Genomic DNA, 13,864 nt, shown 5'->3' on the forward strand with positions numbered 1-13,864 from the left:
TGAGAAGGGCAGTGTCTGGTTTTCAAGAGCTAACTGAATAAAATAAGTTCTCTATTGACATTATACCATAAATAACTTTCTCTATAGGTATATACTGAAGTCCCAATGGATTATTAAAGCTTTCTGTCTCCAGCAGTCTCCTGCAGACATGTGAATGCAGCGAGTAAACCCTTAATGTGTCAGCCTGTGCCTGCACCTGTCCTGCTGGCATTGAGAGGGATCTTGTGTGCAGCATAGACAGGGAGGGGGCTGAAGAGCCAGCTGGGACTGTGTCCCTCTCATGCTGAGCTCAGAACATGATGAAGAGCACTGAGAAAGTCCCTGCCCTACAGAAGCAGCAGTGTGAATGTTCCCAAGGCTGGTGAGGAGCCAACTGGAAGAGCAAAGTGAGCTACTTCTGAAAGCGTTAGCCAGACCCCTGTAGCAGGCTCCAGCTGCAAAACAGCCTTGGTTTGAAAAGTTTATCCATTGCAATCTTCTGAATACTTAATCTTAAGATCTAACATCTTAAGGGCTAACATAGATGTAAAGAAAATGAGATGGAACTTTCATGTTCTTTGCCTTCAGGCTATTAGGCCATTGAACAAAGTCAGGAGTTGTGTGTGTCTTTGTGGTCTTTTGAGTGCCTCTGCATAGGCAGCTCTGAAACTTTTTTTCCCCAAATATTTGAAGGAAGAAAATCATCAAAGGGAAACCTTTCTGATGAAAATCCTTGGTTTCAGCAAATTATCTCTTAAATAAAAGCTCCCTGTAATCCCTGACTAGTTTAAGTTGGGATGTTAAAGGAAAGAGTTTAAAGGTCTTAGATCAGTATGTCAGATTCAAGAAGTGGCTTCTGACTTTCTAAGATAACTTCAGAGTTTTGTGGCTCATTTTAGAACAAATTGGATTATTTTTCCTCTACATTTATTTCTTCTTGCAATTCTAATGAGAAAGAAAAAGTATTGACACGTTTTCTGTGAGTGGTGACTTGGTTCCATTCCTTTGTCAGCTATGTTAGTTTTTGTTATAAGCATAAATCTGACTGTTCCCCATTCCTAACACACTTTGCACTTTCTGACTTAAATGGGGCAGCTGCAGCCTTTAGGTCTAAATCAAGTCATTCTTGTGTTCAACTGGAAACAAATGAAAGTCTATCCAAAACAAAACTTTAGCAAAGTGAGAAGCAGAACAAAACCTGATGGAGGGGAGGGAGCACAGGAGTGAACAAATTGAGGAGCACAGTTAGCTAAAGAAAGCTGGTAAGGAGCACAGGTTAAAATATAAGAGATGCAATCAATTTTAATCTGTTAATGAAGTAAAAGTTACATCAGGGTCATTGACTGGAGAGGTGCCTTCTGCTGCTGTTCAGCTGGTGGATTATTGCTTTTTTCCTCCATCCAGTAGAAGTCTGTTTCTCAAAGAGGCTTTTCAGAAGAATGCATTAGGGAGCAAGTTGCTATCATAATATAGATTTTCCTTCTTAAACCATTTGGAATACATAAATGCTGTATGTAGTACAGGAAAAAAGGAAGAAAAGGATTTAGATGGCCATGAAAAGTTCTCTTCCTCTACAAGAAAAAGAAATACTATGTTTAAAGGGTTTTCAGAAATCCAGGTACTTTTAAAGTCCTGGAAATCACAAAACATTACAATTTCTGTTCCTAGACAGGAGTGTGAATCTCTGAGATTTTTTCCCCAAAATCTTGGATTATACCAAAGCTAAGATTTTCCATTCCACAGGGACAGGCATTTCATCCCCAAAATTCCGAAGATCCCTGCACACCATGGCACCATTACCCTTTAGCACATAGAAACCTGGTGCTTTGGAAAATTTGCTCCAATTGAGAGGTAGAGAGGCCTTTCTAAAACATGCCTTCCTCTGAGCTTGGTAAGACTGAGTGAGTGCTAGGCCCTGGGAAGATTGTATCCTGAAAATCTGATGTGGAACTTCTTTACTCTAACCTTCTATCAGTACAGTTTTTGCAATTTAATATGATTTATATTACTTTTGGGGACACTGCTTGACTTTTATGCACAGAAGTTCAGCAGTGCCATGAGTGAATTGTTACCTTCTTTTCAACAAACGAAAATTAAGACCTGCAAATCTTGGCTTACAAAGCTTGACTTCCATTAAAATGTAATTACCTCTCTTTTGTGCCTTATACATTAAGAGTGGCTTCAAATGGTGTGTGGCTCCTGCTCTACTGAATTACTTTCATTTGCTGCTTGCATAGTAAGAATGAGATTCTGGAATAAAGATGACTGTTTAAAGAGGACTGCTGCAATCCCAAATTGCATAGAGAAAGTTCTGCTAATCAGATTAACTTGTTTACTCGCTAAGAACCTGACTGGAATTTTTGTTACTGATCATCTTGGGCCCACAGAAAGTGGGTCCAGTGCTAATTCATGGCCAGTTTTTAATCCTGTGAATAATTCCAAGTCTTGTGACTATTAGTAGGGTTATTCTGGTGATGAAGGATTAGATAATCCAGTGCCTGTGTATTGACACAGTTTGTTCCTGCAGGGCTGTTTGGTTTTGATCTTGCTGGAAGTGCCCCCCTTGTTACAGGGGGCAGCAGAGTGGCTATGCAATGTTTGGGTGTTACACACTGCAGGGACTACCAGGCATTTGGAATTTTCTCTCTGCATGAGCTCTGCTCCAGAGTATTTAGCCTGAATGAGCAGGTCCCTGAACTGACCAAAATCTGCTCTTCTGAAATCCAGGATTTTCATCCTTCTTTTTGCTTTGCTTCTGCCTCTCAGGACCCTGAATTCTGCCATAGATAGCTCATAAAGATACCACCAACTGGTGTCTGGCACAAGTGGGCCACCCAACTTGAAAGCAAATAGGGCAGTGAGTAGATTTAGATTCAAGTTCTGTGTGGGCTGGTGTGAACCTAAGTTTCATCTGGTTAAGTGTTTTTACCATAGTGTCTCTATATTTTTGGTAGTGCTTGTCTGCAGCAAACACATTCCCTGGAGGCAAAGGACAGCTGGTGCACAGCTCTGTGACTCTGCAGTCAGTGGGGGGGGTGAGGAGAAGGAGGCTTCTGTAGGCCCAAAGCTCCTGAAAATGGCAGGGTTCAGCTCAGAATAGTCCCTGCTCACTGGGCAGCTTTTCCTGCCCCCCTCCTGTCAGGACCCAGGACATCCATCCCTCTGGCTGTCCTGAGCAGCCAAGACCCCTGCCAGGGGTCTCAGAGACTCTGGCACAGAGCCCAAGATGCCTGTGTGTTTGATTGTGACCCATGGAGCAAGTTACCAACCTTAGATGAAGATCTGCAAGTCATGACAAATTAAGTAGAAGGATAGCGAATTTATCACAAGGTGAAAAAGTAGATTGTGGGGTTTTTAGAATGGGGATTCAGGGGGGCAAGATGAAGGGATCTGGGAACGTCCAGCCTTTCTCCTTCTTCTTGGCCTCCATCTTCTGCTGTCATGTTGGCACTTAAAGATTGGTTTAGCTCACTGTCTAACATAGGTGATAGGTATTGGAAAGTGATTGTAAACATTGTACACATAGTTTTTAGTATAAAGACATGACACCACCCCAGGGGCAGGCAGAATGCCTCTGTCTGTCCTGCTGAGCAGACCTCGGCAGGACAGGAGAAAGAATTTTACAGATAAAATACAATAAACAACCTTGAGACCGAGAAATGAAGAGCCCTGACTCCTTCTTCAAGCACTGGGGCTGGGAAAAGAGACTTTAGAACTTTTCTCGGGGTCACTTTGACCAGCTAGAAATCTCGACACCCTCTGGCTCAGTGCTGAGTGTTGCTGGGGTCCCACTGCTTTGAAGTGCCAGTGAGATGAGGAATCAGCTTTGTGCTTCTCCATCAGACAGGCTGTCTCAGTGGGCTCTGCTTAGGCACTGTAGTTTCTGATGGGACCACAGTAAGATTCCTGGTAGGAAATGGCTGAACTGAAACTCTTAACATCCACTCTGTGCTAACCTGAATTGAATTTTGATCATTTTCATGTATGGAACAGGAAACTGAAGGGGTCTGTTGAACAGTGTGCCTAGGGGATCTTCCCCTAACTTAACTGGCAAATGCTGGAGTTTGGGACTGATGAGCTGGCAGATAACTCTCATTGTTTGAACTTGTCAGCCTTTTGAGCATGGTGATTTCAGTCATTCCTGGTTACTCTGGGGAGGGAAGCACTGGCAGGGTGATCAGGATGATGTGGTTCCCAGCGTGGCTGTGACCCAGCAGCTGTCATAGAAGTGGAAATTGTAGCATAGGGTGAACAGAGGTGAGGACAATAAAAGCCTGAATGACACAAATGCAAAGAGTATGAAGAGAAATGAAAAAACATGAGCCAAGTGCATCTTAAAGCAACTTTATACATTGTTAGCCATGGACATACCATAGCCTGATCATAATCAAAACAGGAACAGTGTGGCTGTGAACAGACTTGTGCATGAGCATATGAACATCAACATTTTAAGAGGTCAGCACATGGGTGTTGGTGTCTGTGGTGGGAATATAAAAGAGCCTAAGGGCTGGGAAATATTTGAGCAGTTTCCTTTTTTTTTTTTGTTAATGTTCTCACAATTGTGTGTATGCATGTCATTTCATGGAGCAAATATGCTGTGCATCAATCCAGATTACCTGTCTGAAAGACAGAAGCTGTGGTGGTGTGAGTGCTTTTAATGAGGGAGGAATTCCATCTGGCTCATGAGTTTTACTCTGCTGAGGCCCAAAGCAGAGTCTCTTGTCTTTGGAGGTAGATGGGTTTGGCAGTTTGGATGATGTGCAAATTACCACAAGGCAGACAAGGGGGAAGAACTGAGGAAGGAAGAAATGTGGATCCACAGGCATTAAGTGCAAATGGATAAACAGTGGGTTGTCTGGTACCTCAGGTCAAGTGAGGATGGTGCATTCATGTGACTGCAGACCACTGTCTTCTCCTGGACTCGTCTGCAGAGTCCTGCTGGCAGTCTGCCTGCATTTATATGTCTCCTTTGCTCTTAGTAAATGTAGTTCAAGTCTGCATAGTGCCCTGCTGCTTCTGCTGGGTCTAAATAAACGTTGCAGATTCCAGTGCCAATCTGATTGATAAAATGCCACTGTTCTTTCAGAGAAAGTGGTGTTGTGTGGGGAATAAAAAGTATGAGGGAGAGTGCAGTCAATGCAAAATTCAGGAGAGTCAGTCTTACAGAGAGGCAAAATTAGAGGAAGTGGAGGTTGTGGGTGAAAGAGATTGAGGGGGGGTACAGGAAATGTGCAGGGGTGGAGGGAAAGCTGTAGCTGAAAGCGAATTAGATACTAAGTCAATGAAAGATTACTTTTTCTAATGACAGGTTATGAAATAGTGTCAGTTTCTGTGAATAACTCCAGACTACAGACATTCAGACACACGTGCAAGCGCACAAACACATGCAAAAGCAGGGGGAAAATTTAGTTTTCAAATAAAAAAAAATACTACTTCTTTTAAATTATCTCTTTGAAATTATTATCCCTTTGAAATTTAAGCAAAGTTTTTAAGGGAAAGAGATTTTAGAGCAGGTTATATGCACAAACAAGTATTTTATTTTGCTTTGGCTAAAGGATTATGGGAAGTAATTTTTGTTTTGTTATAACAGCTGAAGAAAAAAATGTTGGTTTGAAACACTAGGAAAAAGGAAAAACAACCATCAGAGAAATGTGGTAGCCTAAATTTGCCTTCTGCTGGAGGTACCTGGCCCTATCCATACGTGAAAGAAGTTGGTGTTGTTGCCTTTGATTTAAAGAAAACAAGCGGTTTTTACCACAACTTGTGATTCCTAGACTATGTTATGTAAATGAGTCAGAGGGGAAAGAATCATATTTAAAAATAACAATTTCACCTTAAGGGCTAAGTGCTTTTCTTCTCATTCAAGGTGATAGTTGTTATTTAACCAGAGGTGGTGTTCCTGGCAACAAGGTTGACAGAGTTCAAGAGGTGCTTGGACAGCCCTCTCAGGCAACATGGCGTGATTTTTTTGGGTGGTCCTGTGCAGGGCCAGGAGTTTGACTCAGTGATCCTTCTGGATCCCTTCTAACTGAGTGTATTCTATGATTCCATGATAGTTTTGCTTGGTTTGGTTAATGATATCTGGGTTTAGGCAATTCTGGGTCTGTTTGCTTGATGTTCTGGTTGCAGGAATGCTGCTTCACAGAAGCTTTGCTTGCATCCCTCTGCGGTACCTGTTGTGCTGTTTTGTGCTGGTATCAACAGGGATTTGGGCAGTTTCCTTTGTTCCTTTTTTTTCATGTTCCCAGTGAACGCTCTATTTTCCCTATTATAAGGCTACATGTGACATAAGAGTACCTAATCCTCTTAATTAGTTTTAATTTCCAAGGTCCCTCTGTGAATTTCCTTTACCTGTCGAACACCGCGCTACCCTAGAGTACAGCGAAAACTACTGCAGTTGGTAGCACAACACACAAATTTTCACTTGTGACTTCCCATCCTTCCCTTATGAACCCCAAATTAATTAGAGAAGCAGGTGCTCCTTTTTCCTTTGCTCATCCCATCAGTCTCAGCTGGCTGGACAGGCCCTGCTCCCAGGGCCTCAGGCCTATGGTAAAAGCAAGGTAATCCTGACGATGGGGAGAAAATGACAAGGAGGACTCTTTAATATCAGAAGGTTAATTAATTACTTTATTATATGATTTTATACTATATTATACTACATTTAAACTGAATCTGCACAAGCACTCAACTGCCCAGAATCTCATGACTCTCTGCTGACTGACAGTCTGGACACACACTTGGCCCTCATCGGCCAAGGAAACAAAACTCCATCACTCTGGGTAAACAATCTCCATATTGCATTCTACTTTGGCACAACACAGGAGCAGCAAATGAGATAAGAATTGTTTGGATCATTCTTTTTTCTGCTTCTTTTACTGCTTCAGAGGTTGTGAATCCCACACAGGCCATGCTCCCGAGCGCACATAGGTGTCTGTCCCAGGGGAACGGGGAAAGGTTGGCAGTGGAGGAGCTGGAGAAACAAGAGAGCTTTTTCCTCCTGCTCTGGAGCTGCTCACACATTCAGAGAAAGCCAAAGGCTCACAATGAGACAGAAAGGAAGCAGGGGAAGGGTATATGTGTGGGTAGTGTGTGCAGTGCTTTCTTCCAGCTCTCCACTGAGCCGTGACCCGGTTTCTCCAGGAGATGCCTGCTGTTTTCTTATTTTCCAAGCAAGTTCCTGAGACAATGCTTTGCATGCCAAACAGGGTCAGCCATCAGATAGGGAGGGTTCTGAACAGAACATGCAACTCCCTCTCCATCTTCTCTACTGCCTCGACCTTTCCTGTTATTTTTCTTCTTTTCCTTCTCTTTTCCCTTTCTTTGTTCAAAGTGAGGAGACAATTCTTATGTGCATGAAGAAAAAAAAAAAGGGAAACTTCCACAGATGCTAAATGAAATTTATTGCAGTGCTTGCTAGACGCTAATTTTTTTATTGTTTTTATATCTTGACAGAATCCAAGAAGAAGAAAAAGGAAGGCAAGAAACAAGAGAAGATGCTGGATTAATGGAGTCAACTCGGGCAATGTGAGAAAGGGACATCAGCAAACATGATCAGTTAACAGTTTCATTTATACCTAGGCATCTTATCCTAAAATTATTTATAGCTTAATGGTACCATAGAAGGAAAAAAGCAAACACAGAAAAAAATCCTTTTTTTTTTTATATTACTTTAGCATTTTTAATGTATAACCCTAACAACAATTTTTAGAGGCCTGTAATAAAGGACTCCAATCTCATTTAGAAAAGTATGTCTATTGTATATTGAAAATGTAGAGGTTTTTAATTTTTTTTTTTTCTAGAGTCTTGCCATAGGTCTCAGTCTGGTAATCAGTGCATGCAAACAGAACCTGAGCCTGTGTGGGGCTCTGCTGAAGCCAGTGGTACCCTGTGTGAACATAGCACTCTGGCTACATGCATTTCTATTTAAGATTAGGACTTTATATCTTAAAAATTGAGGCCTGTTTCTTAATATCTCATTACATCTGCATAACTGTATGAAACTGTTTGTTTAAGGAAAGGATGGGGGCATTTTGTTGAGTATTTACAAGTATACAATTTTCTTGGATGTGTGCTTAACGTTCATTCCAAAATGTCACCATCTACAGGTAAAAACCAGTAACACTCCTTTCCTCATCCATATTTTGAATGTTGGCAGTAAATCTAAAATCTTTCAACAACTGGACATAAAAGAGTCCTAATTTTTCATTATTTTCTAGCAATGATTTTTCAAAGTGGAATGATGACAAAACTTTCCACTTTTCAGCATATCAGTGTTGGTGGATGGTGTTCTCCATTTCACCTATCAAAGCTGAAAAATGCTGTATTTTATTTGTGAATTTTGACAGAAGGGTGAAAATAATTTTCATAAAAGATCTAGTTGAAATTGTTGTGATTCTGCCTAACCCAGCTCTGTTTTGTATCAGTGGCAATATTCCTGTTAATCTTAATTATAGCTGGTTAAAAAATAGTATGTCTGGTGGTAAATAAAAGGAGAAATCAGTTTGAAAACCACCAGAGGTAGTTCATATATTTGACCAAAAAAGGGACAAATTATGGGACTTGAAACCAATAGGAATGAAATAATTTTTCGTTTATCTTTCAGTAAAACAGAAGGGAAATACAAAAACAGTATCTTTTGCTTTCTTACATTTTTATATAAGCAAAAGACTTGGGAAAAGCTCAGTCAACATAAAATTAGTTGTGATTTTTGTAATATAGTCTGCAGGGGGAAAAAAGAGAAAAATTACAACCAGCTGTTTTTCAGTTTGTTCAGTTTTACCTAATTAAAATGATTCTGAATCCTGTGTGAAGTCACAAAGTAGAAAAAGGATCTGACAAATGGCTGGTCTGTCTCAAAGTAAAGGGTTGTTTAATGAACTGACAACAAGCAGACCAAAATTTTTAGAGGAAAACATAAGGGATTTCATTACCCAGGTTAAGTTCAAAATTATTGCTTTGGACTTTTAAATCTTAAAATTCAGCAGCAAGAAATAAGCTTTGCCATTTGTGTGGGCTGCAGGCTGGTCAAGAGGAACAGACTCCCCTGTACTCCTGCATGGTACCCACTGACTTCAGTGAAGCTGCAGCAGGCTGTGTTCACCTGAGTAAATCACATTTCTCTCTTGGGATTAGCTTGTAGACAAGCAGAGAGTCTTTTTCTTTCCATACTAACATCACTCCCCTTTATTTTGAGAAAGAATTGTAACAATTGTAGAGCTTGCCCTCTTTTTTTCTCACGCGGAGGGTACAGCTGATCTGGACTCACGGTGAGGCAACTCCTTCCGTTCCCAAACACTCCTGAAGCCTCCTAGCCAGGGCTGCACATAGCTTAAGGTAGACTAGCCTCACAATTCTTTCCCAGACTCCTTGGGTGTGTTTTGCAGTCTGTGTTGATGTCATTGTTATTTTGACCATGCTGTTAGACATACCTGAGTCTGTGGGATAGTTAAAAATGTCCCCCACACGTGGTGGAGGTGCAGTGACCAAATCTAAAATCATAAAGGCTCATATTTAGGTGGTTCTGGGTGCTATTTGGTTTGTTCATGGTCTAATCAGGTCTACCTGTGCTTGTGCCTCAGACTTAAGCTAATGGTTTGGTAGGTCTGGTTGAAAGCAAAGGGAGAAGGAAACTTTTTTTCACTCACCAAAGGTTTGTCTGTCTACATGCTGCATCAGTTCACTTGAAGTGGCTCAACTTTGAGTGCCAACACTGTTGCACCATTGTCTCACACTGGTTAATCTAGTCCATGTTTCACAGGGAGCTGGCAGGAATTGGGATTGATGTTGAGACCAACACTTTGATTGTCGTTTAACAAAATTTAGATGTGACTTCTTATTTCCACCTCCGTGAGTATAAAGAAAATAAATTCCCCTGTGTTTCCTGTGATGCCTCATGGTCCTTTCGTTTAACTGCCCATCTGGCTTGTTAAAGGAACATTCCTAATAGATTTTGAAGCAAGCTAGTCAGGTTCCTGTGGTGGCATAGGGCCTTCATGGAGAGAGTTTACAGAAAACAAAGAAACAAAATAAAAAATATCATGTTAGGACCAGAAGAAAATTCAGCAAAGGGTGTGAAATAGGAGAACATTTCTTATGCACAATCCGCATATGTTCAGATCTATATTGGCATCCTATTGTTGACAGCAATTAGAGTAATAGTTCATAAACTTAGAATGAAGAAAATTTCCAATAAGCCAGAACAAAACATTAACTGGAAAGTCCAGCTATGCAGGAGATGATAAAGTAATTTATGGCAGAACACAGAGGAAGATTGAATGGGTCAGTCAGGTCAGCTCTGAAAGGAGGCTCCCAGTACCTGGAAGGAGCCCTTGTTTCACTAGTGACGTTATCAGGAAAGCAAAAGGCAAGATTCTGAACAAAACCTCTTCCCACTCATCCTGATAATTTTCTACTTCAGTCATTCTGAAACTTCCCCATATTTGCTTTCTAATCTTCTGCCCTCCCTGCTTTGGGAGGACAGGCTGGTCTGACAGTGCTGTGGGAGCAGCTACTTGAGATGAAAAACGTGTTTACCCTCTTGGTGCTATCCTATTACAATGAAAAATTACTTAGCATAGATGTGTTGCTTACCTAGTTTAACGGACAGAAATTTGTTTCATGAATGTCCCTCTCAAGGAGTGGTTTGCATCTTCATTTGCTACAGCTGTAATGGAGTATGGGGAGGTGATAAAAAAACCCCAAATGACAGCCTTATTCTGAGTGCTCAGATCTATTATAAAAGAGATGGGTGAGTTGCTGAACATCAGCTGTGGATGAATCTGCATCCAGATTCTGGATTCCAGTGAGTCTAAACCTGAATATATTTGGGTATATCTCCCTTCTCTTTCTCTAACTAAGCTGAGGCAATGCTGCTTTCAGCTAGGCGTGTCTATATCTTGATTTAAAACAGTATTTGAGGATTGGGACATTTTCTGACTTAGACATGTCTTCTGACAGAAATGCCCAGGTCAGCCTGGCCTATTTAACAGTCTGTTAAGTGCAGCAAAACTTCTGGACAAGGCTCCAGGAAGGGAAAATGTTTGTTGTAAATGCAGGTAGATACAAAATTGTAATTTACTGATTTTCATCTTCTAATTCCATAATGACATTCTGGGCTGAACTGCTTTTCAAAGGAGAAAAGTTAGAAGAAATGAAAGAATAACAATTATAAAATGTATAAACAGGCAGCTTTGGAGAGTTGGTTAAGAGACAGGAAATCAGGAGCATTTTATACAAATTTCTGTTGCCTGTTCCTTGCATGCAAAAGGCAGAACTACAGGTTGGCACATTTGTTTTTATGCTTTCCTTGATTTGTGCCTTAGTAAAAACAAATCAAATGTAAAGTGTTACAGAGAAGTAAAGTCCCACTTCAGCCTCAAAAGAAAGTGTTCAAGTGGAGACAAAGTCAAAAGGAGACAACAGTATACAGGCTAATGTCAATGCTGAGGGTGGGACAATAACCTAATTTTCCCTCAAGTCTAGGAACTGCAGCAACATTAACAATGTAAACTCACTACTTTTGTAAAGCAATATATTGGTGAGGTGGACACCATTTTGATATCCCACAGCAGTGGGATTTCATGTCTCCACATGAAAAATGTCTCGCAAATCATCCTGAGGAGAAACAGTACGTCAGTGGGGATGGGTGTCTTGTATTCTGTCCATTTTAATTCTCTAGGACAGCACTTCTCTGAAGTTGAGACTGAGTTCTCTCCTTTGCTGCGGCAGATTATACCTGTTGCCTGCCTTCCCACACTTAGTCATAACTTTGATAGCATTTATTCTGTCAATTCTGCTAAGACACTCCTCAGTAAAACTTCTGGGGATGTTGATGATCTCTCCTCATCCTTGAGACTATATTCTTCATTTCTTCCTGGATTGTTGCAAAACAGCCCCAGGAAGCCCATACCACAAATTTTCTCCAACTGTGTCCTTCTGAAATTAAAAGACACAAAAGTAAAAGTAGCAACTTTTTAATCACTGTATGACAATGAACAAGGAAGTATGATAATGAGCACAGAGAGTCCCTGGATTTGCTGGGAGGATGGATTGCTGGTAAAACTTTCCTCATAACTTGACCTTGTTGTGGCTTCCCAGGGGACAGAAATGATCAAATGATCATCTCAAAAATTAGAGACATTGATGCAGGAGTGTCTGTCTTCAAACAAAAAAGCACAAAATCCAGAAAACCACTTCAACTAGCTAAATAGTGGCAAGCAGCGGTATCCTTTACTACTATCCTCTTTTATCACCAAATTATTGTGGTGCATAGAGTTTCAGGGATAGTGAAAGATTTGCCTGAGCAGGTGTGGAGCAAGGAGAGAGCCTCTTCCCCCCATGGTGTTTGCATTTGGAGAAGATGTAGGTAGTCTCATTCATAGCAGCATCAAACTTTGCTTTTGGATCAAAACTAAACAATGCTGAAATCAAATAATTTTCCTAATGGCCTCTTTCTGCCACTCTTCACAAATGGCTGTCTGTTTTGTGGCCTCATCACTCTGAACTGAGCAAGAATCTGGGAAAGCATGAGAATTCAGCTACGTTCAACTATTATTTTCTCATTGGTGGGGTTTTACAATCCTTTAGCCCTTTCTGCAGTTTGCCATTTAAATTTTGATGTCATGGAGTCCCAGATGGCTAAAGAAATCTGTAAGTATCTCCTAGCCTTTAAACCACTTGGCTTTGAGTGAGTTGTATATGTAAAAGCTGTGCCTACAGATTTGAGTCCTTTCTTAAATAAACAGTGATAACAAAAAAAAAAAAAACAAAAAAAAAACCACAAACCAACAAAAAACCCACAACAAAACTGAAAACATGTCCAGGGAGTGGATTTATTGATGAGTTGAAAATGGAGGTGTACAAGTATTCCCATTGTGTTGAAAGTTAAAGACTGTACAAAACCTGTAACCCTGAAGGCAGTGATGGAAAGCTAGGAAAATGAGAAGCCTCTACAGGGCTGTTTTACCCACAGCCAATTTCGTTCAATTAATTTTGCTGTTTGAACTCCCTTCTCTATTCCATCTGGCAACAAGACATTATTTAGCTTTTCTTATTAGATCATTCATTGCACTCCCCATGTTACAATCATGTATTTCATCTAGACTTTTATAGCTGGAGGAAATGGCTGTGACAGTCCAGAGTGTGTTGTGGCTGCTGAGGTGGCCTGAAGCAGAGACAGGCTGCAGCTTGGAGCCAGAATCCACCTAATGCAGATGTCAGCATCAGACACAAAAGCTCTCTAAATACATACACACTGCACATATATATATACACACTATATGTACATTCATACATGGGAGAAAACTCTGGAAAGGTGCATGCATAACTCTAAATGTGAATCACAACTGGTGCTGCCACATTTTCGGGCTGTGGTTGAAAAGAAAGAGCTTTTTGTCCTGTGCTGTTGTTTAAGTGAGGATACACGAGTAGGATGAAGACCTAGATTTCTTCCCACTTGCCAGCACTTCAGTTTAAGGATAGCTGTGTCCAAGGGAAATGCAAAACACATGCCAGTGTAATGGCCAAAAGGACTTAATGTCACAGTGATGTTCTCTTCTGTCACACCAAGTACACACAAGGGCTTTGTTCAAAGTGGACGAACTGCTTCACTTAAGACTGAACCTATACACACAGACAGGAAAAGTCTTTTTCTCTGCCAATAAAAAGTGAGGAAAATGGGTAAAATAAGATGGAAAAATAAAAGTAAGAGAGAAATCATATTAATTCTTGTAGTTTGAGTGGTAAACTGAAAGGAGAAATGAAAGTCAAAATAACAAAGCCTGAATATCATATTCAATGGATTTCTAATTCTGTATATATCTATTAAACCAGTGCTATATGATATCTTCTTATGGGTTACTTTCTTTTCCTGTTCCTTTTCCTT

General features: G+C 40.7%; 1 protein-coding gene across 1 annotated transcript in view; it reads left to right on the forward strand.

Annotated features, from left to right (window-relative positions):
- PTN (pleiotrophin) overlaps window positions 1-12,794 on the forward strand; it is a 79,008-nt gene extending 66,214 nt beyond the window's left edge. Inside the window, exon 5 of the mRNA XM_059473201.1 lies at window positions 7,435-12,794. Coding sequence (XP_059329184.1) covers window positions 7,435-7,487 — 53 coding nt within the window. The 3' untranslated portion in view covers window positions 7,488-12,794. The remainder of the gene's footprint in view (window positions 1-7,434) is intronic.
- The last annotated feature ends 1,070 nt before the right edge of the window (window positions 12,795-13,864 follow it).

This window comes from Ammospiza nelsoni, chromosome 5 (assembly GCF_027579445.1).
Source record: "Ammospiza nelsoni isolate bAmmNel1 chromosome 5, bAmmNel1.pri, whole genome shotgun sequence".
NCBI classification, from domain to species: domain Eukaryota; kingdom Metazoa; phylum Chordata; class Aves; order Passeriformes; family Passerellidae; genus Ammospiza; species Ammospiza nelsoni.